The following is a 27,334-nucleotide window of genomic DNA, read 5'->3' as shown; positions in this document are numbered from 1 at the left end:
TTTCCCACAAAGATAGCAGCTTATTGTCATTGTTTTATGGATAACCAATGGCTCTCTAGTTGAGAGAATGTGAACCATACTTCAGCATAGCAGATATATTTCCATGTTGAGGTTCTGTGTGTGAGAGTGTGTGTATGTGTGTGTGTGTGTGCCATTTGTCCTCAAGGAAGTATATTTTTAAAAATTCCTACAGCTTTTAGAGAATGTTCCCTATAATCTCCTCTGTTTTTCTACCAGGTTTAATCATGTTAATTGGCTGGCTTCAAGGGAAACAAATTCTCAGTATGTTCACTATCGGAGTGAGGTAGGTAAGAGACTGACCCTTGGTGACCTATTTGTGGTTAAAGAGCTGTAGAGAAAGGCTGAAGACCTTGTAGGTGTTTGAATCATCAGTCCAGTCCTGCACCTTCTATAGGAAAAGAACACTCATGGGGGCTTTATCTTTCCATGCTTCCCTTCATTGGACGTCTTCCTCAAGGGCTATTAATTCAATAAATGGTTATTAAGCACCAACCCCCATAGTACCCAGGAGAAAAAGATCCAAAATAATATGCCACCAAAAAGAGTCTTTATGCTTAAGGACCCTATAGTTAAATTATAGATAGAAGGAAGTGTAAAGTGAGAAGGGGGAAGGAGCAAGCATTTATAAAGGGCCTGTGCTAATTAAGGCACTGTGCTAATTAAGCACTATGCAAATATTATCTTGGATGATCTTTACAATAACCCTGCAAAGATAAGTGCTGTTATGGTCATAAATTTCAGTTGAGGAAACTGAGGCAAACAGAGCTTAAATGACATGCCCAGGGTCATGCAGCTGTAAATGTCTGCAGCCAAATTGAGTCAAGTCTTCCTGATTCCAGTGGTGCTCTATAAACTGAGCTACCTAACCACTCAGAATAACTAAATTAAAAACAAACTGAAGTTCAGATCCAGGAACTGACTTGCCCCAGATAAGACAGCTCAGTTAGTGGCTGCCTTGGAACAAAAACAGGCTGAGAAATAAGGGGAAGAAAAGGAAAAGAACCTCCAGATCTTTTACCAGAACCCTCTCTACAATGCCCTCCACTATTTTCTTCCTCTCCTTTGTTTCTTCCATTTCAACAAAACTAAAATGAATTAATGAGTGAAAAATCATATGCCAAACATCATGGGTAGTAATACGAGAGCAAAGAGACACCATCAATGAGCTTACATTCTAACAACACACATAGGGAAGTGTTGGGTGGCTGGGATTAGAGTGGATGTTGTTGGTCCAGATCATTACAGGGATGCTAAACTAAGTAGGGTCATGGGATAATCAACTGGTAAATTCATTTCAGGAGCAAATTATGGAGTTAATGGTTTTATGAGCTACTGGGGAGGTGGGAAGGATATGAGAAGAGAGCACAAAAGTAAGGTGGTCAGGAGGTAGGGAATGATGTAGAAGGGAAGCCTGCATAAAATAGTGGGGCAGGAGGAAAAGTCACCAATCAGGACAGAGAAGATTCCCAAAATAAATATGAATTCCATGTTCAAAAAAACATACACAAAGATGCTTGATATGGTGGTTGGTCTGGTTTTTTTTTTAGTTTTTTTTACAAGAGTGGGGTTAGTGACTTGCCCAAGGTCATACAGTTAGGTAGTTATTATGTGTCTGAGACTGGATTTGAACTCAGGTGCTCCTGACTCCTGGGCCGGTGCTCTATCCACTGTACCACCTAGCTGTCCTGGGACAGTCTTTTCTTAATCAGCAAGGTTAGTCTTTGTATCCCAGAATCAGTATATCTCAAAGCTCCATCAGAACTTGCCAAGCTTTTGCTTCACTCTTGGAACCTTCAAAGGACTGATATATTGGACTTGGAATCAGGGAACCTAGGTCTAAATCACTATCAATTGCTTATTAGGTGGGTGACGCTGGGTATGCCACTTTTGCTCATTTGTAAAAATGAGAGGAGTTAGACCAGGATCATAAAGATGGAAAGTAAATCTGCACAAATAGAGACCCAAGAAAAATAAAAAGGATTTATTAGAGGTCATAAGACTGAGGTTAGCTTTAAACTTTAGTGTCTGATTTCAGATCTCTATTATCATACTGACCCCTAGATGGCCTCTCAGATCTCTTCTAGGTCCTAAGGTAAATAACTTTAAAAGATTTTGAATTTCATTGGTGCAGTCAATCCTTTAGGAGACATTCATATAGACTGCTTTCCCTGTCCCCCACCTCCACCCCCCCCAAGCCAATTCATCACCTGGTAGCCATCCTTCTGGTAGTAAAAAGTAGATAATTGTTTATTGCTGTTTGATGTTTATTCTTTATTTTAAAAAAAGCCCATGACATCAGGGAGATGATGTCATGACATGCAGGTGAATTGGATTTTAGTGAGAGGAGGGCCTGTGCTAAGTCACAAGTCTCATTTTCTTCTCTGGAGTCATTTGGCCAGATATGGATCAGGATGACTTGATGGCCCTGGATTTGAGGAAATCAAAGTTAAGTGACTTGCCCAGGGTCACACAGCTAGCTAGTAAGAATCTGAGGCTAAATTTGAACTCAGGTCCTCCTGATTCTAGGGCTTAGGGTTCTACTCACTACATCACTGAAGAGAAAAATACCTAAGGAACCAAGAACTACACTGAAAATAATCTCAGCAGCTAATCTGCCAGGCCTTAGGAAAGAGTAAAAAAAAAAATCAGTTTGCTATCTTCTCAATTTTGTAGGGGGGTCTGGGGGTGGGAGGAGGGGGAGAGAACAAGAGGAGGGAGAATGCAGAGAATTGCCTGGATGTTGGTTAGGGAGTATTTATTGTGTTAAAATATAATAAAAGAGGTTTAGTTTTTTTCTTTTTTTCAGAGAATGTAGCCTAAATGAAATGTGACTGTATGATCTCAGATAAGATGACCACTTTTTTGTTGTGAAAGGGAATAATAGTCACAGCAGTTTTTCTGAAGCAAATAAGTAGTCAAGAAATCTAATCTCATTTATTTTATTATTTAGTATTATAATAGGAATAGCATGCATTATGTTAAGTGCTTTACAAATATTATCTTTTTTGGTCTTTATAGCTAAGTCCTAGAATTATCCCCATTTTCCTCTTGAGGAAACTGAGGCAGGTAGAGGTTAGTGACTTGTCCAGAGTCACATAGGTAGGAAGTATCTGAGGCTACATTTGAACTCAGGTTGGCCTGTCATGGTCTGGAGCTCTGTCTCTGTCCCACCAGGCTATATCGTTACGGAACAGGTTGGAAACTTGAGACTAGCGCTCAGATGAAAGACCCAGCCTGGAGACAAAAAGCTGAGCATCTTCAGCCTATAGGTAAATACTAGCTAATTGTGGTGTGAGTGAGTGAACTCTCAGAGAGAGATGGAAAAGGACAGAAGGAAAATGGAATGGAATGGCCACCACAGGAGGGCCAGAGGACAAAGAGCGGCTAGTCAAGATACTGGAAGGGTTTAGTCATTAGTCTTATGAGAAAGGAGAGAGAGACAGAGAGAGAAAGTAAATAAAGTCATAGTCTTTAGCATACTCAGTCATCAAGAATTTATTAAGCTCCTACTGTGTGTCAACTTCACTAAGCACCTACTGGGTGTCAGGTTCATTAGCACCCACTGTGTGATAGGCTCCTAATGGATCTACTGTGTATTGGGTTCATTAAACACTTACTGTGTGTTGAGAGTTACAGAGCCAAAATGATGGGCCCTGCCCTGAAGAAGACCTCTGTTCTAGTTCCTTTCTGATTGGTGGCTTTCAAGGGAGCACAGAGCTGATTTTTGTATTGTTTTTTCACAATTATATCCTAGTGTACCCTATGAACATACCATTTCTACCCAATTATTTTAAAAAAAGGAAAAAACCTTATTAATTCTCTGTAAATGTTAGCTTTATCAGTCTTATTAGTTATTTTGAGAACCAAAAATTATTCTTATTGCCATAGAAATGCAGGGCCAGGCCCCATGAGCAAATACAGTAATCAGTGGTAAAGTGTTCATTTATATTGCATGTAGTTAAACATTCTATTATCTCTCGAGGTAGAGATTCACCATTCACATAGCTTTGGATGATGCTGAGGTGTACAGGAGTTTGAAAGAGCCTTTTCTTTCAGATATTTTATTTTAACTACTCCCCCTCCATACCTCCAGACAAATAATACACCAAGGAAGCTTGGGAGTGCTTAATAGCAAGTCTTAGTCACCTGTGCGATCTTGGAAAAATTTCTTCCTCGGTAAATAAGAGCTCTTTCTAACTCTTTGGTTTTATGACTTAATTTTCATCTAGCACCATCTTTTGCTTATTTTTGCAAAGCCTTTTAGTTCAGCAGACACTGCTTAAGTGCTAAATGTTCAAGATACCATACAAGATGCTAGGGTCTCAAAGACAAAACCAAAAATAGTCTCTGTCCTCAGTGATGATAGAAATTAGCAATTATATAGTGCTTTATAAAAATTATTTCATTTGTTCCTCACCACCATTCTGGGAGGCAGATCCTCCCCATTTTACAGTTGAGGAAACTGAAACAAGCAAAGGTTAATTGACTGACAAGTGTCGGAGGCTAGCCTCTCAGTGACACCAATGTTCTCTCTACCCACTATACCACCTGGCTGCCCTCAAGGAGTCCATATTCTACCAAAAGGTACACAGTTCAGTAAATAGTAATTTCAGGAAGGACAGAACATGAGTAATCTAAAGGGAGGGGAAAATTAGAGGAAAAAAATCATCTGAACCTTGAAGGAGGCTTGGCATTCTAAAAAGCAGAGATTGGAAGAGAAGGCTTTCCAGATATGGGGGAAGGGCTATGCAAAAGCCTGCAGATGGGAGATAATATGTCAAGTTTGGGGGAGATTCTATATCTTTGAACATAATAAGAAATATTGCTATTATAATTATACTAAATTCTTACTAAATTATCCTAAAATTCTTTCTTTGAATCGGCCTTTTTCACTTTTTATATATTTTTAAATCATCTATTCACCATCAATAATGGACTTCAATCTCTGAAGTTTTATGTCCAGGCTCCTATCCCCCCACTAAAAAAAGAACCAAAACCTCAGACTTTTCTTCCTGTGGGAAACAAGCTGATTTTTGTGCAAAAGTAAGGTGTTTTGTGACTTCTTGAGACTCCCAAGTCTCTAAGTGGATTGCTTAAAAAGTGATCTCATTAAATTTACCCATTTTTAGTAAATCTAAGAACTAGTTACTTTACATGACTTGATGATTGTTTTATATATATATATATATATATATATATATATATATATGCATATGTATAATACATATCCACATATGTAGACTATTAATGAATGAGAGAAACTTTATTAGTAGCATATTCTATTCACTAACTTTGTGATATTTTTAATCAAGAAAACCAGTTTCCCATGAAACATGGGGCATTGTAACTTAAAACTTTAAACATTTCTTCTGACTGATATTTATTCCTAATCATCAGATGGTAATCACATCTTAGGTGGTTTTCTGGCACAGCTTCATAGCTGTGAAACATAAAATTTCAGCTAATATGTACACACTGGATTCTAGAGGGTTTAGTGGAGGGACCACTGGGAAGACCTGGATTCAAATTTGACCTTAAATACTTATTAGTTGTATGACTCTGGGCAAGTCACTCTTTGCCTCAGTTTCTTCATCTGTAAAATGGGGATAAGGAAAGCACCTATCTCCCGGAGTTGTAATGAGGATCAAATGTGATACTATTCATAGGTTTTTTACAAATATTTTCATAACTGTATTTCAGTGTAATTAGTTTCATTTGCAATTTCATGTATTTTATTTTATGCAAGTAAAAATCAGTATTCTTAGAAGGGATCCCTGGACTTCTCGAGACTGCCAAAGGGATCCATGTTGCCAAAAAAAGGTTAAGAACTCCTGTTCTATATCATATTCATATATATATATATATATATATATATATATATATATATATATATACATATATATGTAAAGAGAGAGAGAGAGATTAAGAGAGAGAGCTCTGAAAGATTCATCTGTCCTTCAGTTTCTACATCTGTAAAATGATGGAGTTGAACTAGATGACTTCTAAGATCTTCTGGCTTGAAACCAGGGACTTTTAATATTTGCTTTTATTTTTATTCCTATTGCTAGTCACAATATCTAACACATACCATGTGCTTAATTAATTGATGTTCTCCCAAACCAAAGTTTGCCACATAGATAAAATCAGAATCCAACAAAATCTTTCTAAGAGAAAAATAACAATAGTTCACATTTATGTGACCCTAAGTTTTAAAAAAGGCTTTATAACCTTTTAAGTTAGATAGTGTGCGTATAAACACACATACACACACAGGTTTTTTTTTCAAGGTCTTGCTACTCCTAAGTATAGACGCAGATGTGTGTGAGGGAGAGAAGAGCAATGGGTCCTTAAGGTTTGAGGAATACAACATAGAAGAGAAAATGAGGTATGGAAAATGGAGGACAAGGACAAAAGCAAATTTCACCCACTTCCCAATTCTGTGGGTCCTAGATATGATGAACAGAGTGCACAATACACAGTGACTTAAACGTGACCCCAGTTTACCATTTCAATCCAGCCTTGCGGTGGCCGCCATCCCAGAGGGTCTGCCCATCGTTGTCATGGTGACTTTGGTTCTGGGTGTCCTGAGGATGGCAAAGAAGCGAGTCATTGTGAAGAAGTTGCCCATCGTGGAAACCCTAGGTAAGGTCACTGCCAACTCCAAAGTTGGGGCATATATTGGGGCATAATACAAATTTATTTTCTGAAATGTCAATTGCTGGGTTGGTTGATTATTCTTAAAAGTGACAAATAGCATTGGTCATTTATTTTATCAACATACCTCTTAGGGAGTAGTTTGACTGTGAGTGTGTTTTGTAGGACTCACTGGATGCTCCCTTAGGGTATCATTATCCCGAGAGTTGTTCAATTATTTACTCTGAAAATTCTGATAAACAATTTCCTTCCTCCAGGTTGCTGCAATGTCATCTGTTCAGATAAGACAGGTACCCTGACAGCCAATGAAATGACAGTAACTCAACTGGTAACATCTGATGGGCTCCGGGCAGAGGTAAGCCCAACACGAATTTATAAGGTGTGGGACAAAGATATGTCCTGCTTTAACCCTGTCCATTGCTGGGAGAAAGACTTGGTAAGAGGAAGCATGGGATAGTGAGAAAAAACTCAACATAAAGTCATAAGGTCTAGATCGGGTCTTTGTCCCTTACACCAACTTCCTATATGACCTCGGTCAAATCACTTGACCTCTCAATATTAATTTTGTCATTTCTCATGAAATAAGGATAATAATACTCACATTACTAACTTCCAGGAAAGGCCATTTCAAGTATCAAAATGAGATAATATTTGTTAAATTGCTTTTGTCATCTGTCAACCCATTCTCAGACTAGCAAGTCAGGTCCCTAGAATAAATTTAGTTACTGACTCCCTCAGGTTCTAAGGGGCAAGAGGTATATGTGTGGATTCTGATTCTATTGATCATGAGCCTCTACTTAGTGTGGTCTTGTTTCCAAAGGCAGCTAGGTGACTCAGTGGATAAAATACCAGGCCCAGAATCAGGAAGGTATGAGTTCAAATATAACCTCACACACTTACTAGCTCTCTGATCACTTGATTGCCTCAGTTTTTTTATCTGTAAAATGCAAGTAAAATAGCATTTACTTCCCAGAGTTCTTTTAAGAATCAAATGAGATCGTATTTATAAAATGCTTAGCAGTGCCATCATATAGAAGATACTTTACTTAAGAAATGCTTGTTTTTTTGCTATTCTCCCCTACCATATAGTTAAATCATTCTCCAATTAATATCTCCCAATACTAATTAATCATTTACCATAAATATAGCTTTTACAAAGGGAAATTTACTGAGAATTTATAGCAAGAGATGAAAACTAACCCCACCTAAATCAAAAGCAAAGTGGACTACCTGAGAAAAGCAGGCTCAAATTTATAGGGGTTGCTGTAAAACATTGCCTACACCAAAGTCAATTCTAGATGTGTCATGATCAATAGGAGGGTGGTTTTCTTGCTTGCAGGAAATTGTGTCTTAGCTACCAGGTCAGTTCACTGCTGGATGCGGTCAAGCAGGTCACTCCTCGGGACTAGCTTTTTACTGGGATTCAGAGACTGCTATTACCAGCTCAGGTTGCTTAGGGAAGCTTTGAAGGTTCTTCTAATCAGTTGAAGCTCAGACATTCATAACCAGATCCATTCTATCTGTAAATTCATTCACCTAACATTAGGAGAGAATAAATCTAATAGAAACAAAACAAGTAAGGTTAGTACCTTGTGGTCATGACCACACGGAAGTTGGCTGGGGAGGGACTTGCCAGCAGAGGAGGACTGAGGAAGGGAGGAAGGGAGAGAGGGAGAGAGTGAAATTGTGTATCCTTTTTGGGGGAGACAATTGAAGTTAAGTGACTTGCCCAGGATCGCACAGCTAGTAAGTGTCTGAGGCTGAATTTGAACCTAGGTCTCTGACTTCGTGACCAGTACTCTGTTCACTATACCCTAGCTGTCCCTAAATTATTTATCCTTAGGATTCTGTTCCAACTTAACAGAAAGTTAAAAGGCAATTTTGTCACCACTTGGTAAACCACAGGAAACAGCAGCAAACTAATAAATCAAATACAACCAAGATTAGAAGTAATGCAGAAAGTTGGAAAACAATTTTCACAGTGTGTCTGATGAAGGACTCCTTTCTAAAATATATAGAGAACTAAGTCGAATTTATAAGAATACAAGTCATTCCCCAACAGATAAAAATAGTCAAAGGATATGAACGGGCAATTTTCAGATAAAGACACTAAAGCTATCTATATTCATATAAAAATTCTCTAAATCATTATTGATCAGAGAAATGCAAATTAAAACAACTCTGAGGTTCTACCTCATACCTGTCCAATTGTCTAAAATGTCAAAAACTGTAAAATGATCAATATGGGAGAGAACATGGGAAAACTGGGACACTAATGCATGGTTGGTGTGGTGAACTGATCCAGTAATTCTGGAGATCAATTTGGAATTATGCTCAAACGGCAATCAAACTATACATACCCTTTGGTCCAGCAATACTACTACTACTACTACTACTACTACTACTACTACTACTACTACTACTACTACTACTACGTCCATATCCCAAAAAATCATAAAAGGTAGGGGGAAGGCCCACATGTACAAAAATATTTAAAGCAGCTCTTTTTGTAGTGACAAACAATTGGATATTGAGAGGATGCCCATCAATTAGGGGATGACTGAACAAGTTATGGTATATGCATCCTATGGAATATTATTGTTCTATAAGAAATCATGAGATTTTGGTTTTGGTCTATAAGAAATCACAAAATTTTGCGTGATTTCCAGTGAACTATTTCCTAAAACTACTGTGGAACTTAAGTCTTAAAAAATTGTCTAGGCATGGAGAGGTTTGCTCAAGGTCCTACAGTTAGGATGTGTCAGAGGCCAGGTTTGTATCCATAGCTTTCTGCCATATAAAAATGAGTTTTTTTTCAATTGGAAGAAATATAGGGGGAAATAATTCAGGAGATAGTGCATAAAGTCTGAATGCAGCAAGAAGATCTCTTTGTATTACCATCAGTGGTCATCATGTCTCCACTCTGTTTTGAAAACTCAGGACTCAGGGAGATGGTGTAAAACTCCAAATGTTGATAGCTGAATACTTGAACTAAATCTGTTGTGATCTATGGTTCATTCTCTCCCTCTCTCTCAGGTAAGCGGTGTCGGCTATAATGGAGTAGGCACTGTGTGTCTTTTACCATCAAATGAAGTCATAAAGGAATTTTCTAATGTCTCAGTGGGAAAATTAGTAGAGGTAAGTATAAGAGGGAACTGGAGGGGAACTCTCTACTTCAGGTTGGCAGATAGGGAGATATATAGTGGGATCAGTACAGGCTCAGTATCAGAAGATCTGGGTTCAATCCCAACTTGACACCAAAATAGTCGTAGGACTGCAGGCAAATCAATTCCCCTCTTTAGGGCAACTGAGGGTGCTATAATAGAGCACTGGACCCCAAATCAGGAAGTTCAGAGTTCCAGTCAGCTGTTTGACCCTGAGCAAACCACTTAACCTCTATTTGCTTCAGTTTTCTCAACTAATAACTAATAACTAATAACTAACAAGCTAATAACAAGCCTTCTCTCCTAGGGTTGTTGTGAAAATCAAAGGAGATAATATTTGTGAATAGCCTTTGACATGTTTCCTTCTCAATGATAGTCTATATAATTACTTATTCTCTTCCCTTCCTTTCTCTGATTCTCACTTTTTCAAGCTTAGACATTAGGGTTTATAGTTATTTGTATTGCCTACCCTATAGGGTGGTTGTGTAGAAGGCATTTTGTAAACATACTCTATATAATCTGGATCAAATCACTTAGGCAGTCTAGGTTCTCCTCATCTGTAAATGAAAACTTTGGACTAGCTTATTATTATTATAACAAATCAATGTCTAATGCTATAAAGTTTGTATTATACTTTATAGTGATAATTTTATTTGATCCTTACAACAATGTCATGAAATAGATGATGCAAGTATCATTATCCCCATTTTACAGATGAATAAATTGAGATCAAGAGAAGTTAAATGACTTGTCCAGGGTCACATAGCTAGGATGCATCAGAATCCATGCCTTCTCTATTCCCAAGTCCATCTCTCTGTCCACTACAGTACAAGCTCCCTTCCAGTTTAAAATCCTATGATTCATTGAACAAAAAGTTCATAGAATTCTGTATAACTAGAAATAATTCTATACTGAAAAAGTAATGGCTAAGTCAGAAAACTTTTGTCTACAATAGGGTATGTGACATTGTTTACCATCATGAAAAGTGGGTCACAAAACAAGTTACAAAAAACTAAATGAAGAGAAAAAACAGTACTTTATTCCCTACAAATAGAATGAATGTAAAGTACTAGTATAAGGTTCTACAGTAAGATTTTTAAGTATAACCTATGCAATATATTTAAAGTCATGTAATTTGACATTTGTTCCTCCGTGATTGTTGACTATCAATATTTATTAAGCAATTATGCCTGGCAAGCCCTATGGTACTGTGCCTGAATACTCTATATGAAAACTATCAAAAAAGAAATGAAAAGTTCCTGCCCGCAATGGGTACAAGGTAAATATATGCAAACTATGCCTGAGGTAATGTGGAGCAGAGAGATACTCATATTTAGGAATATTCTGGAAAGTCTTCATGTTGGAAGGCAATTTTGAGCTGAATTCTGAACTCAGGATTCTAAGAGATGGAAATAAGGAGAAGGGGTGGTGCAGACATGAGAGGGAACCTATGACATTGGGGTTAATAGGGTCAAAACTGTATAAGTGCCATAGAATACCATAGAAGGCAAGTAAAGCATCCTAAGCCTAGAAACAGATTAAAAAAGATTTTAAAAGCCAGAAGTGATCTAGAGCCACTGGACCTTAGTGAAAGAGGAACAATGTGGTCATACATATGCTTTAATAACATCACTTTGGAATCTTTATGGATTCCACTTGATTACAGAGACTAGAGAAGGAAGAATCTTGAAGAAACCTGAAAGTGTTTGTATATAGGAGGAAAGGAACCATTGTAAGTAGAGAGAAAATAAAGACAAGTTCATTCTGCAAGATACAGAAGCCATGGTCCTCACCCCTGTGCCCCAAGACCCCTCTGATTAGGAGATGGAAAGGAGAGCTCTGAGGTTAGCTAAGACTTTGGAGTTCCCCAACATACTTCTGAAGCAAGAACCTTCCCTTCCTTTCCCACCTCACCTGCTTTTCAGCTTCCTTGTATGTTTTGTCTTCCTCCATCCCTGCTCTTTGAGAGCAAGGTTTTTTTCTATTTTTTGTATTTGCCTCCCCACTGCATGGACCATAGTAAGGAGAGGGGAGATAATTTAGGGGGCAGTGTGCTGGCAGAAATGGGAGCAGAAGGGATTAAGGCTGCAAGGAGAAGGAGGCTTGACTTTGGCAAGAAGAACCACTTCTTTGCCAGTCAAGGAAATGTTGCAGTAAGACATGCGTAGTATATACGTTGGTGTCTGGGGACTTGGCTTTGAATCTTGGCTCTTATACTAATTCTGTGTGACTCCTGGACAAGATACTTAGCTTCTTGGAGCCCAGTTCCTCTTTTCTAAAGTTGGGATAATGATGCTCATTTGTCATGAGATTGTTTGTTTTAAAGCATTGAGGAAATATAAATTGCTATTAATACTTTTCCCTTAGATGAAGTATCAAGTTCTTGAGGGGAAGGCCAGGTCTTACGCATTCTGTGCCTATGACTCTGTTGAAGTTCAGTATTTGTTCCTGGATTTTTTTTTATATTTTTGCAAGGCAGTGGGGTTAAGTGGCTTGCCCAAGGCCACACAGCTAGATAATTATTAAATGTCTGAGGCCGGATTTGAATTCAGGTACTCCAGACTCCAGGGCCAATGCTCTATCCACTGCACCACCTTGCCGCCCTTGGATTTTTTTTTTTGAGAGGAAGGAAGGGCAGACATGGATTTCTTTAACATTGAAAGGTCTAGTAAGAAAATTTCCTCTAGCAACACTGATTGGGCAACTGCAATTTAATCTTAGAGGTTAAATGACTTATCCAGTTCCTGAGACAGTACATGCCAGAGGCCAGAGTTGAATCCAGGTCTTACTAAGACTCACTCTCCCACTTAACATCTAACTGATATTAGGAAACAAAAATCCCAGTCTCAGAAGTTATAGCAGAGCATCATAGACCATTGTTTCCCATGCCTATGCCTGACCTAGTGGGAGGCTCTGAGAACTCAATTCTATATCCTGACTAAAAATGATGCATGGCCATTCTTGGTTTTTAGGCTGGCTGTGTGGCGAACAATGCTGTAATCAGAAAGAACACTGTGATGGGTCAACCAACAGAGGGAGCCTTGATCGCCCTGGCAATGAAGGTAGGAAGGTATTGGTTTCTTTGCATCTGGCACTTGTCTAAGTGTTGTCTAGTAAAATAACCTTTTGGGTTACTTACACATAGGATTTAATGCTCATTTTATGAGAGAAAATGGCACTGAACCAATATAGCATGGATGTGAATGAACATGAAGATGCCTGTTTTGTGGGCAGCCATTTTTCAGAAGTCTCAGGATGAAGAGAATGGATTTAGTAATCTCTTCTATTCTATAATCCTACCTTTTAGTGCAACTAATTCTGGTCTGGGCAATCTCTTTTAATCTATTGGAAGGTAGCAATGGGGAGAGAGTAGACCAAGTTCGAATGAGGTAAGTGTCTCACAGTAGATGTAGTGCTGAGCTTAGTATAAGGAAGGCCTAAGCTTGAAAGCCACCTCAGAGACTTACTAGCTGGCATCTCTAGGCAAGACATTTAACCTCTGAGTCTCAGTTTATTTATCTATGTAGAGCAATTGTAAGGATTGAATTAGATAATGCATGTAAAATGTTTTGCATGACATTTAAAAATCAGTATCCAAATATTAGTTCCTGTCATCATCATTGTCATCTCATCTTTTTTGGTGGGGTTCAGATAGAAAGGGTCTAGGGATAATTCCTTATCCTTCAGTTTTTGAAATATGTTCTGCTTGATTATCACACTGGTGAATAAAAGGCTGCTTCTTGTAAATAAATGAGAATTGATATGTAAGATCACCATCTGAAGAGTTGAAAGTACTTTGAGTCATCTGCAGTAGCACAGTGGAAGACAGGGATGGAATATATCTCCTCCTGCTATATTATTATCTCTTTCTTCTCATCTTCAGATAGGAGAGGCTCTAGGACATAGACTTTTACTTCGTAAGCTAATATTGAACTTAAATTGCATCTGAAAAAATGCCACTTTTCCTATCAATTATTTTTTCAAATATTATTGCTTTGGTGGTGTATTTTAAATGAAGAAACTGCCTATGCAGTCACCAAAAACTTTAGTTTTCTCACCCTACTCAGACCTATTTCATATATTTGTGGTACATGAATAAGTTATGAATGCAGAAATAAGTCAAAGCCTTTGTAATGATCAATGAAAGCATCATAAATATTGCAGCACTTTTGGAATTTTGTTCAATAATTGCTAAATGAATAGTAATTTATACTATAGATCTCTGGGAATTTTTGTTACATTCTTTTTTGTTGTTGCTTTTGAAGATTGCAACATAGGTTTTTTTGTTGAAAGGGTTTTCTTTTTAGTGATAAAAGTTATGAATACTTTGTATGAAATACATAAACACGTATTTTTGGAAGGATGGCTTGTGTTCTAATCTTTTGGTAATAGATTAGTGATACTTTCTGTTAAGAAAGGTAGGTTCACATCCAAAAAGATGCTGGTTGAATTCTTTGTTAGTGAGTCAGATATGTGAATAATTTGAGTCAATAATTATGGATCTTATGTATACCTTTTGCTTTCATAGAGAAGCCAGAGTTTTATGTCATCCTTCAGGGATTCCCATTGTTCTCTGATTTCTTTTCTTCTCTATTCTTTATTGTAATGTTTTCAATTAATGTTGAATAATTTTATTCTTTATGCTGTTCTAATACTTTTTATCTCCTTAACTTTTTGGCTTTTGAATTTAGCTGCTGATTGTATTCTAATCTTCATTAATGATTATTGAAATAACTATGAGCTTTTTGAAGTTATTCTGTTTTGATATAATTGGCCTATTAGTTTATTCATGCCCTCATATGCAAAAAAAGGAATTTTCAGATTTCCAGTCTATGTTTGTCCATCTTCCTTTCAAAATCATCTGCAATATTTCTTCTGTTTTTGTCATCTATTCCATGATTAGTGATTTCTGGAGTTTGCATTTAGTTAAGACTTTCAATCCCCAGAGTCTTTCTTTCCTTTTCTCATATTTTAGTCCATTTTCAGTTTGTTTCATCTAATCTATATGTAGGAATGAAGTTTTTTTATAGTTGCTATGTATTGGTCAACAATATACTATGTGACTTGGAACTGAGGGTACCAATGTAAAGTCCTTGACCCACTCCCTTCCCCCATGGTTGGGCCTTGGAAAGGATCATTTTTATTGTCATTCTTTCATGTTCTCCTTTCTTCAATAGAGGAAATAGTCTGAAGACAAGTTGCTATTCTGTTATTCTTTTATCTGCAATGTGCACAGGCTGATAAAATAGCTCTCATTTTGTAGTTGAATATCAGTATTAGGATTTTAATTCAGTTCTGTGGGCTTAATACCAGCAGCCTTAATATAATTCCAGAAAAGGAAGTTAACAAGGATATGGTGTACTTCATCCCATTTCCATGTGACTTTAAGTTCCTAAAGTCAGGCCTCTATTTTTTTTTTTTGGTAAGACAGTGGGGTTAAATGATTTGCCCACGATCACACAGCTAGGTCATTCTTAAGTGTCTGAGGCTGGATTTGAGCTCAAGTCCTCCTGACTCCAGGGCTCGTGCTCTATTTACTGTGCCACCTAGCTAACCAAGCCTCAATTTTTTGAAATTTTTTTGCTCTGTGTACCTTGGGGATTCTATATTGGATGATGTCATATATTTTAAATGTTATTTAGTTTTTTTGAATCAATGGTTTGTCCATATGATTTTGCGAAACATCTGGGATAATATTCCAGTTTCTATACAGTTTACAAGTTGCAGTCTATATTGATAGTAAGGGCGTTTGTTGTCTGTCCATGAAAGATAATAAGCTTCTGATGTTTAATTCTGTCTGTCAGGTCATATCAAGCTAGGTATTCAGTTTGTTCTAAACTTTTATTGCTTACTGGTAAGTTACTAAATCTTAAACAAAACTCTTCTGTAGTCTCTGGTGGTAATGATCTAATCCTTAATTTCTGTTGTAAATCTGTTTTAACAAATGTACATGACTCTGCCATTCATTCACCACTTAATCCCAAATTTTTGCAATGAGTTTTTGACCTGTTCACCAGGTGCTCAAAGAATGTCCATCAATCCTTTCCCTCCTGTTTGGCATCTGGAAGCATTCATCTTTCTATAGTTACCTTAGGATGATGGGCTCTATATTTCTTATTTATCTATATTTCTTACTACTTATGGGTTTCTTATAGTACTTTTCTAATCTCTTATGGTCTAATTAATGATTCTAGACATTATAATTACATTTATAATTCTAGTTCATTAAGACTGAAATTGCATTGATATTAATTGCTTTAAGTGTGTTCTTACCATTCACTTTTGATTTTATGTCAGTAAGATGTTTAATATATTTATCAACAGTCTTCTCATTGATATATTAATGCTGACGTGTCTTGCTCGGACGTGAACAAATTATTTGTAATAATTACTTTCATCCATTGGTTCCATAGATTTTCATTATTAGTGGTAATAATAATTATGCCTGAGAACAGTGGAAGATGAGGAAAGGAGAAAGAAACAGAATGGGAGAATAGGAGGAAGTATATGAGGGTGATGGAGGGAAAGAATGAAGCCTAAAGAAGGAAAGAGAAGAGGGTGTAAGGGGGAAAGAGCAGGAAAAAGTTAAAAGATCCTTCCTGTGGAGAATACTTTTCTTTTGCTTGCCACACCTGAGTTATATCTCTATTGCCTTATCACAGTTAAGTTTAGAATCAATCACCTTTATAGTATGTAGTTTAGGAAGCAAGAAAATGGTGGTGTGTGAAGCTTTAATAGTATTACTTTTCAATCCCAACCTTAGTGAAATTAGAACAACTACTTGAAACTTATTCAGTCCCTTTCAAACATTTCAAAACACTATTTTAGGAATCCCCACCGGTCCAAATGGTAGAAATTCAGTCATTAACTTGTTCAGCAAACATTGAAATATTATATGCTCAGTATTGTATTAGAAACTTTGCTGGGATAAGGGGATACAACTATGTAGAAAACAAAATAGTATCTGCCCTCATGCAGAGCCAGGAAGAACTCCTGCCTTCCAAGTCAACTCATCAACTCTTGGTCCCACATAGAAAAAATGCACTTCTGTAGAAAAGAGATGTTCATAAAGATCACAAACACCACTCTAGGCTATTAGGATTTGGGGAATTGAGGGGATATGGAGAACCTCTATTACAACTCCCATATTTTATAAATGAAAAAAATAAGGATCAGAAGAGAGGCCCAAGGTCATGTAGGTGTAAATAGAAGAGCCAGATTTTTAACCAAGATCCTCTTCATTCCAAATTTGACAAGTCTCCAAGTTTTTTTAGAGGCTTAAGTTGAGAACTTAGAATAGAATCTATCTAGTACCTGTCACACACAATTTGGGGAAATTGCTGACTCTTGAGAATTCTAAAAGCATCCCTCCTTCTTTTCCACCTCGCTTCCCAAAAGCCCCACAACAAAGCCACATTTAATTCCTTGTATTTATTATGATATACCTTTTAAAAGCTGCAATTTATTACCAAGTTCATGAGGCTCTGCCGTTAGGAAAAGATTGTAAAATGTAGGAAAGGAAACTATTGAATAATAAAACTGCTTTGAACCAAATCTTTTTGTCCCCAAAAAGCATCTTTTCTAAGACTCAGAATCACTTAAATAGTGAATTGCATTGAAAGGAAACAAAATGGTCTCTCTTTGTCTCTGGGAGTCAAATGCTTTGACTTCTCATCTATGTCAGATGATTTAAATAATGAATGATTCAAAGTTATAGAGTTTTTGCTTCCAGATTAATTTATGATGATTCATTTTTATTTTTTCCAACATCTTCCTTTGTTCATTATTTTAGATGGATTTGAGTGACATAAAAGATTCCTACATCAGAAAAAAAGAGATCCCGTTTAGCTCAGAACAGAAATGGATGGCAGTAAAGTGCAGCCTTAAAAATGAGGTAAAGTTTCTGTTTTCTTAACATTATGAAAAGAAATGGGAATGAATATAAAATTTCTATAATACATCTCTGTTATCTGCTACAGAAGAGAAATTGACAATGAGGCTCTGACATTGTTCAAAGTCATCCCTTCTTCATAATTGAATTAGTGGGGAGGGGTAAGACCCAGTTCCCTATTGTCACAGGTTTCCTGCCTAAAGTGAGGGGAGGGCTTCTGTGATTTTTTTTGGGGGGGGGCTTTGTAATGGCCATTGCACCTACATATTCAGAATGAGAACTGGCAAGGAACTCAGAAGCCACCTCATCCATCCCTCACCTAAACTCTAGCATACTTGACGCGTGGTCATCCAGACTCTGCTTGAAGACCTCCAGTGAAGAAGAACCCATCACCATTCAAGGCAATCCATTCCACTTTTGAACATTTCCAACTGCTGGGGAGTTTTCTCTAGCATTAAAACTTAAATTTGCCCCTTTTTTTTGCTACTTCAACTTTTTCCATATGATAGCCCTTCAAATACTTGAAGATATTTAGCATCTCCCTTGAGTCTTCTTTTCTCCAGGCTAACCCTGCCCAATTCCTCCAGTCAACCCTATGTCATGGACTCAAGGCCATTCATCATCCTGGAGGGCAATGTCCATTTTGAAATTATGGTACCAAGAACCAAACAGGAAACTCCAGATGAGGTCTGAAAAGGGCAGAATCCAGTGGAACCATCACCTTCCTGTTCTGGAAACTGTGACCTCATTAACATGAACTAAGATTACAATTTGCTTTTTTGGCTACAACATCATACCTCTGGTCCATATGGTGCTTATAGTCTTCTAAAATCCCCTGGGACTTTTCAGAACTCCTGTCTATCTATATTTTCCCCATCTTACTATATTTTTATAGTTGACTTTTTTATACAAAAGTGTAAGACTTTACATGTATCCCAAAAGAAATTCATCTTATTGGATTCAGTCCCGTACTTTAGGCTGTCAAGATCCTTTAGGACCCTGACACAGTCAATCATGGTGTCACATATCCATCCAAGGTTTTGGCTGATCCAAAATTTGATGAATACACCACCTACCTTTATCCAAGTCACTGATAAAAATATTAAGTAACCAATGGCTTAGAACAGATCCATGGACCCCTCCACTGGAGACTTCTTGTCATATTGACATTCAGCCATTAACAAATCCTCTTGTTATTATGTTATTCAGTCATTGCTCAGTTATGTCCAGCTTTTTGTGACCCCCATTTGGGGATTTCTTGGCAGAGATATGGAGTGGTTTTCCATTTTCTTTGCTAACTTCTTTGACAGTTGAGGAAACAGAGGAAATAGGATTAAATGATCTATCGAGGATTATATAGCTAGGAAGTGTCTGAAGTCAAATTTGAACTCCAAAACGTGACTCTACTTTACCACATAGCTGTCCCAGCAAATCCTCTTAGAGTCTGGCCATTCTTCTAGTTCTGAATATGCTCATCCATCTAATCTATATTTCTCCCTCTTCACAAAAATAGTAGGAGACAATTCATCCAGTGCTATGCTAAAATTCAGATAGCAGTATTCTTACCATCTATAAAATTATCAACTCTGTTTAAAAGAAGGAAATAAAAGTTTATCTGGCATGACCAGATCAGGATGAAAGTTTGCTCACTTGTTGTAATCACCACTTACATTTCTAATAATAATATTTGTCCTTCAGTTTTGAAGAAAACCATGGCATCAGGGAAATGATGCCTTGACAAGCACATGAATTGGATTTGAGTGAGGGGGATGCTGTGCTAAGTTACCAAGCTCACTTTCTCCTCCAGAGCCATCTGGGTCCAGTGGCCAGAAATAAAGCAGGACAATTAACTGCAATGCAATCAGGATTAAGTGACTTGATAGTCACTAGTCATTCTTTTCTATAATTTTTCCCAGGAATTCAAAGTTAACATCATGACCTAAAGTCTATAGACTGTTCTCTTCCTCTTAGAAAGCCAGAACATTTGCCCCCTTTTCTACGTGGGTGGTAACTGTACTGTTTTCCATTCCCCTTCAGATATTTCGGACAACAGCTCAGTAATCCCTTTTGCTGATCTTTTCTATACTGTAACTCATCTGGTCAGGAAACTAGAATTCATCCAGGGCAGCTAGGTAACCCTTCCTTGTCTTAGGCATTAACTCCATGTTAGTCTCTTTGGTTCTATCATTTGCATTACAAAAGTCATTTTCCTTGGCAGAGAAAATAATAACAAAAGAAGAATCAAGCAGTTTTTCCTTTTCTCTATTGTTAGTTATCATTGTTCCATACATACCAAGTAGAGATTCCATCCTTTCTTCTATCCTTTTCTCCATTTTTAAAAAACCCTCTACATCTACCTTCCTTTTTTGACCTTAGTACTCTCATTTTTATAGAGCTGTGCCACACTCCAATAGTTATCTTTCCCTACCTACCCTTGCTTCTCTGTATATTTCTTTCAAAATCTAATGATGTCTTTCCCATATAACTTCATGTCCTCACAAAACTCCCATTTTTTGTTCTCAATTGAAGTTAATTTCCTTTGTGTCTTCACAATTTTGTTCTTGAGCAACTCCCATTTTGCCTAATCTGATTGTTCCTATAGAATTTTAGGTGGGATTCTAGGTCTCTTTTTTTTTTAGGTTTTTTGCAAGGCAAATGGGGTTAAGTGGCTTGCCCAAGGCCATACGGCTAGGTAATTATTAAGTGTCTGAGACTGGATTTGAACCCAGGTACTCCTGACTCCAAGGCTGGTGCTTTATCCACTACGCCACCTAGCCGCCCCTCTAGGTCTCTTTCTTCTGAACTTTTCAATCTGCTTTCCAAAAACCTAGCCAAGCAGGCAGCCTAATAATTAAGATTACATTTAAGATAATACCTAAGATTACATTTAAGATAGTGGGGAAAAAAATTCACCATTGTGGCATCATAGAATTTAGAGCTCGAAAAGAAATTATGCAACAGGGGGGTGGCTAGGTGGCACAGTGAATAGAGCGCCGGCCTTGGAGTCAGGAATACCTGGGTTCAAATCCAACCTCAGACACTAATTACCTAGCCGTGTGGCCTTGGGCAAACCACTTAGTCCCATTGCCTTGAAAAACCTAAAAAAAAAAAAAGGAAATTATACAACATCATCGAAGATGAAAGAGCTCATATGTACAGACCATAAAATGTAAGAGACAGAAAGAACTGTTCTTTTAGAAGGGATCTGAGTCAAAGCATCTATTTAAAAAATCTCATGTTATAGAGAAAAACTGATCCCCAGTGGGATTTGCCCAAGGTTATGCACTTTTTAAGTGGCAGAAATCAGGTGGGACAAGCTTTAAATAAAATTTCCAAGTCCAACTCCCATATTCTCTATACTATGCCATACTAACCTCTATTTCTGGATTCTGCCTTTTAAAAAATCTCATTGATAGTGATTTGGGACTTTATGAAATGCTATATGAAATCATGTGGTCTGTATGAATAGCATGCTTAGATAGCCCCAACATCTAAAAACAGATGGGCAATTTTAAGTTAGCTTGAAGCTCCTTGGAAAGGTTCCAGTTCTAGTTCTGACACTGAACTTATTGCATAATCGAATGAGGTGTTTTCCTGTCTGGGATTCAGTTTCCTCTTCTGTAAAGTGATAGAGCTGAATGAGATGCTTTCTAAGAGCCTTTCTGATATGATTCAGTTATATGTTTTAACCTCTTAGAGTCTGAGCCTGTCCATATATATATATATACATATATCTACATATATATGCATATATATATGTGTGCATGTCTGACTTTTTTTTATGAACATTTTAAGCAAAAGCATCCTCCTCTGAGGATGTCCATATGCCATCTGAGATTCCATGATTCCTAGCTGTCAGGCTGAACCTACTGTGTAGTTTTTTATTTAGATGAGTGACTTTTTGTTTTTTTATTTTTTTTAAGTAAGCAAAAACAACTTGTCAGAAAATATAGTGCATGAGATAAGAGCCTTCAGAGGTTGGGATTTTCCTGTAAGCAATCATATTTTTAACAACAGGACTGATAGATATAAAGACAATCTGAAGCCTTTCACCCCTTTCAGGGAGGTCATACTGATATAACACACATCTTTCTTATTGACAGATCACCTTTAAAAGGATTTCATTAAAAATATACTTTAAAATGATTCATTTTTTAAAATGCACTTTATTTTAAAATAAAAATTAATTTTTTTGGAGGGGAATAATTCAGTAAAGCCAATTCCTCCCAGTTCTTCCACCTTATTTGACAGAACATTTCAGTCATCTTTTCTATGGGTCATGTTCCAATGTTTCCCTTTCATGTTTTGGACTCTAATCAAACACCTCAGGTGGTTTTGTTTTTCCTTTCATCATGCTTACCTCACCTTCTCTACTGTAGGACCTTGGGTAAAGTCACAACCTTTTTGATCTTGGTTTCTTCATCTGTAAAATAGGACTAATACTTGCTATACTTAGCTCACAATACTGTTGTGGGCAAATTGTTTTGTAAACCATAAATGGTTACAAAGATATGGGATGTTATTTTCTCATGCTAATATAATCCTTTACAATTATATTAATAATACTTCAGAACCTTATGGATTCATCATTTCCATAGGGTAGTGTGCCCTGCATCACTGCAGACTATGTATTGTTCCACCTTTTTCTAGTTGATTCCCTCTGGAGCTCCGACGAACCCCTCTCCATTCAGGGTCTCGGGGTAACAGAACTGGTCTACACTTCTGGGCCTGGACTTGAAGTCACTGAAGTTTGACAGAGGACATTCCATCATTTGTGTTCTCCGTCAAGAGCCCAAGGACTCTTCTACACCATGAAAAGGCATCAGAGGAGGAATTTAGTGGAAGAATAAGATAAACCTGGTAGCAACAAATTTGAATTTTTCAACTAGTGTTTTTCAGTCTTCTTCAGTCACTGAACAATATCTCATTGATATAGCAGAGATCTTAATGACCACTCGTGGCCCATGACATAACAGCACCTTAACATCACCCCATCCTCAATGGCACTGGTGAATCCTGGTGATGTAAAGACTGCAGAGTCTGGCTTGGTGACTACCTAATACAGTAGCCTAAGATTAAATTCATCAGTGTTTAATTTATTGTGAAAGCTGAGACATGTGACAAATGCTATCATGGACATAAAACAATCTCAGGTGGTGGGAAGAATGCTCATATGGAAGACTAGAGGTCTGATCTAAGTCATGATTCTACTACTATATGACTTTCTTCCTGGGATTCAATTTCCCAATCTGTAAGATGAGAGGATTGGAATTAGAGGGTCTCTGAAATCTCTTCCAGCTCATATATCTTGTTTTTATTTATCCAGTAAGAAAAATATCAACAACTGCTGAAGCTTAAGCACTATCAAATCATTATCCAGAGCAATTAATTGGTAATGATGTAGGGCACTAATGTCCTTGAGAACTCAGTCTCAGACTTCCGCACCATCATCTCATCCCTTCCTACCCACTGCAGAGTCACCAGTAGAAGGCATTCCATTGCATGTTTCCTACATGGGGAGCCTGTCTTCCTTTCCACCAGAGTCTTTGAGCAGAGTAACCTTCTCCTCCTTCCCTGAGGAAAGCAGGGTAAAGATTCTGCCACTATGGTAACAGAGAAAACAGTCCAAGTCCCAGTGTTCTGGTCCCAGTTCTGCTTGTAATGCAGAATGACCCTGACCAGAAGCATCTCTGGGCCTCAGTTTTCTGAATTGAATTAGATAATCTGTGAGGTCCTCTTCCAACACTAAAATTCACCATCCTGTGACTTAGGGTAAGTGAGTCCTAGAATAGCAAGGCTATTGTTTGTTTGATTTTAATTTGTACATAGGCACTGGAAGCTGCTCAAAAACTTGGTTTGGGAGTTGTTGGGACTTTTTTCTTTCCCCAAGGAACAGGAAGAAGTTTACTTCATGAAGGGGGCCTTTGAAGAAGTGATTCGCTATTGTACCATGTACAATAATGGGGGCATCGCCCTCCAGCTAACTCCCCAGCAGAAATCTTTCTGCTTGCAGGAAGAGAAGAGGATGGGTTCCCTTGGTCTGCGAGGTCAGTCACACATGGCTTCTAAGTGTTCTTGTTGCTCTGGATCTGCTGGGCCAGCTTTCTCTCAACCTGTCAACATTTGGCTGCTTAGCTGGATTCATTCTGTGGGGCAGAGTGGTTTCCTTTTTGGTGTTTAAGGGGGAAAAGAGAGTTAAGAGATAGCCTTCAAAAAATTAAAGAAAAGAAAAGCCTTTCCCAACCATCCCCTTAGCATGATTTAGGTCTTTAAATAATTTTTTTTTAAATAGGGCCTCCAAATATAGTATGTTCTACCTGTTTAGATTTAAATTTTGTGTCATTTTTTGTTTGTTTTGTTTTTGCAAGGCAATGAGGTTAAGTGACTTGCCTAAAGTTCCACAGCTAGGCAATTATTAAGTGTCTGAGACTGAATTTGAACTCAAACCCTCCTGATGCCAGGATCAGTGCTCTAAGCACTGCGCACCTAGTTACCCCCTTAAAATTTGTGTTATTAATCATAATTGTCATTTATATTACTTTCATATATAGGAAGCACTTTTAAACACACTGTGTTTAACCTAAAACCCTGTGAGACCACGAGTTCAAGTATTATTTCCCTTGTTTTAAAGATGAGGAAACTTGAGAGTGAAAAGTTAAATGATTTGCTCCAGATCACACAACTATTAAGTGTCAGTTCTAGGATTCAGACTCTTAAATAAACTGTTCTTTCTACCTAAGGCATCCCTCTCCCTGAGGGGTCTCCCCACCCCACCTTCCCTCCCTGCCCCCAAGTATGGGGTCTAGTACAAATGTTGGGATTGAACTCAAAGCATCTGCAATAAAATCTCACCTGGCCTGCTTGCTGCTAAGAGAACTAAATGGCATAATGTATATATAGTATTAAATTAAAGACAAATAGATCTGAGTTTGAAATCTGCCATATTCCCGAGAGAGAGAGAAAGAGAGAGAGAGAAAGAGAGAGAGAGAGAGAGAGAGAGAGAGAGAGAGAGAGAGAGAGAGAGAGAGAGAGAGAGAAACTCTGGACCAGTCCTATCACCATCAATATTTATGTGGCATTTTAAGATATTATACATGTTCTCTTATAATAATCAATCATCATAACAATCCTGAGAGATAAGGACTCTTCATTTGTATAGATGAGGAAACTAAGGCTGATAAGTCAAAGTGGGTTCCACAGCTAAGTCCCATGCTCCATTTACTTAGCCATTTACTTAACTTCTCTAAGCTTCAGTTTTTTCATTTGTGAAATGGAAATAACAGCACTCACTTCACGTGATTGTTGTAGAGCTGAATAAGCTAACACACGTAAATCTTTGTAAATCTTTCAAACTTGCTATCTAAATGCCAGTTAGCATTATTATTACCTTCTGTGACTTAGCTGTCAGTTCCCTATTCTAGAAAATGAAGCGATTGGACTAAATGGTCTCTTAGACCTTTCCCAGCTCTATATTCTCTGGAGGCTTCATCACCTTTCCTGGTTGACCTATCTGACACCTGTCCATAATGGCTTCATCAGGAGAAGCAGAAACTTTCCCTCTGTCAAGATTTCTCTTGCCTTCACTTATTCCAGTTACCTGTACCAGGGGAAAGTGGCTTAGCCTATATGCTGAGTATATCACAGCTCACATCTTCTTCTCAATTATTGCCTATACTGGGTTTTTTTTAAACCAAAATCATTCTAAAGCAACCACAAAGTGTTGTATTTTGTATATTTATCCCTAATACCTATCACTCTATCTACCATACAGTAGGCACTTAATAAATAATTGTTGACTTAAATATAGAATGCTATGCTTTTTTGATATATCGATTGTATAAGATTCTTTTTTTAAGATTTTATTTACTTTTGAGTTTTAAATTTTTCCCCTAATCTTACTTCCCACCCCCCACAGAAGGCAATTTGCCAGTCTTTACATTGTTTCCATGGTATACACTGATCCAAATTGAATGTGATGAGAGAGAAATCATATCCTTACGGAAGAAACATAAAGTATAAGAGATAGCAAGATCAGACAATAAGGTATCAGTTTTTTCCCCTAAATTAACGTTAATAGTCCTTAGTCTTTGTTCAAACCCCACAGTTCTTTCTCTGGATACAGAGGGTATTCTCCATTCAGGGAGCCCTAAATTGTCCCTGATTGTTGCACTGATGGAATGAGCAAGTCCATCAAGGTTGATCATCGCCCCCATGTGGCTGTTAGGGTGTACAGTGTTTTTCTAGTTCTGCTCATCTCACTCAGCATCAGTTCATGCAAATCCCTCCAGGCTTCCCTGAATTCCCAACCCTTCTGGTTTCTAATAGAACAATAGTGTTCCATGGCATACACATACCACAGTTTGTTAAGCCATTTCCCAATTGAAGGACATTTACTTAATTTCCAATTCTTTGCCACCACAAACAGGGCTGCTATGAATATTTTTGTACAAGTTGCATAAGAGATTCTTAAGATTAGACTTAAGGGATTTGATATAGTACCTAATAATGATGAAGCATAATTTATTTTATTATTTATCAGCTGTGATAAGCTGAGTATTTAAAAATATTATAACTATATTATGTGTATATATAATATATATCACATACATTCCTGCATGTGATTAATCTTCCTGAGGGCAGAGGCCTTATCTTCTTAGCTCTCAGAACACATTGAGCACATTGATGAGTACGTCAATTCTGAGACATAGTAAGTAGTCACTTATTTACTAAATTGAGCACAACCTCGAACATTTCATAAGTATCTAGATTTTCATGACCATCACAAGTCCCTCCACACTGAGCCTAAAAGTCAGTTATCAGTTTCCCAAATGAGTCAATAATACTTCATCCTCATGACTGATCTCCTGCACAGCCACACATCCCCATCCTAGAGCTGAAAAATAATGGGATTAATTCAACCAATTGGCATAGTCATGAAGGCTGAATGTAAAACTTTCATGAACTGGCCACAAAGAATTCAGTGCATTGGTTCTTCAAAATCCAAAAGTATATAGAGCGGGTGCCATATAATAATGTAGCTAGTACTAATGTGATGTACTACCCCTGACATTGAATACCCTAATCTAAGTCCCTGCCATAACTCTGGTCAATTCATCAATTTTTTTTTCATCTGAAAAGTGGGAATAAAAATATTTGTGCTAGCTAACAGGGTTGTGAGGAACACATTTCACAAACATTGAAGTTTTCAAGAAATATCATATGTATACATACATACATATGTAAATAAGATGCATTAGATGTCTACATTCCAACCTGTCTACATTCAACATAAGCACTTATGGTATAGAGAACACTGTACTAGGAATACAAGTTTATATATGGCATGGCATGTTCCTTGTTCCAAAAGAGATTACAATCGAGGTGGGAGAGAAGATACCTCTACCAGTAGCTATAATTGCATTAGAAACCTCCAAAACTAGATCAGACAGGGAAAATTCTTTTTTTTTTTAACAAGGCAATGGAGTTAAGTGGTTCATCCAAGGCCACACAGCTTAGGTAATTATTAAGTGTCTGAGGCCGGATTTGAACTCAGGTACTTCTGACTCCAGGGCCAGTACTCTATCCACTGTGCCACCTAGCCACC

General features: G+C 37.5%; 1 protein-coding gene across 1 annotated transcript in view; it reads left to right on the top strand.

The window, feature by feature from the left end:
- ATP2C2 (ATPase secretory pathway Ca2+ transporting 2) overlaps positions 1 to 27,334 on the top strand; it is a 112,111-nt gene that overhangs the window by 66,197 nt on the left and 18,580 nt on the right. Inside the window, exons 11-17 of the mRNA XM_074214015.1 lie at positions 238 to 304; positions 6,539 to 6,663; positions 6,933 to 7,030; positions 9,712 to 9,813; positions 12,812 to 12,901; positions 17,632 to 17,733; positions 23,621 to 23,777. Of these exons, the coding sequence (XP_074070116.1) occupies positions 238 to 304; positions 6,539 to 6,663; positions 6,933 to 7,030; positions 9,712 to 9,813; positions 12,812 to 12,901; positions 17,632 to 17,733; positions 23,621 to 23,777 (741 nt within the window). The remainder of the gene's footprint in view (positions 1 to 237; positions 305 to 6,538; positions 6,664 to 6,932; positions 7,031 to 9,711; positions 9,814 to 12,811; positions 12,902 to 17,631; positions 17,734 to 23,620; positions 23,778 to 27,334) is intronic.

The sequence above is a fragment of the Macrotis lagotis genome, chromosome 1 (assembly GCF_037893015.1).
Source record: "Macrotis lagotis isolate mMagLag1 chromosome 1, bilby.v1.9.chrom.fasta, whole genome shotgun sequence".
NCBI lineage: Eukaryota > Metazoa > Chordata > Mammalia > Peramelemorphia > Peramelidae > Macrotis > Macrotis lagotis.
The sequence above is the reverse complement of the archived record's forward strand: the minus strand, read 5'-3'. Positions and strand labels throughout refer to the sequence as shown.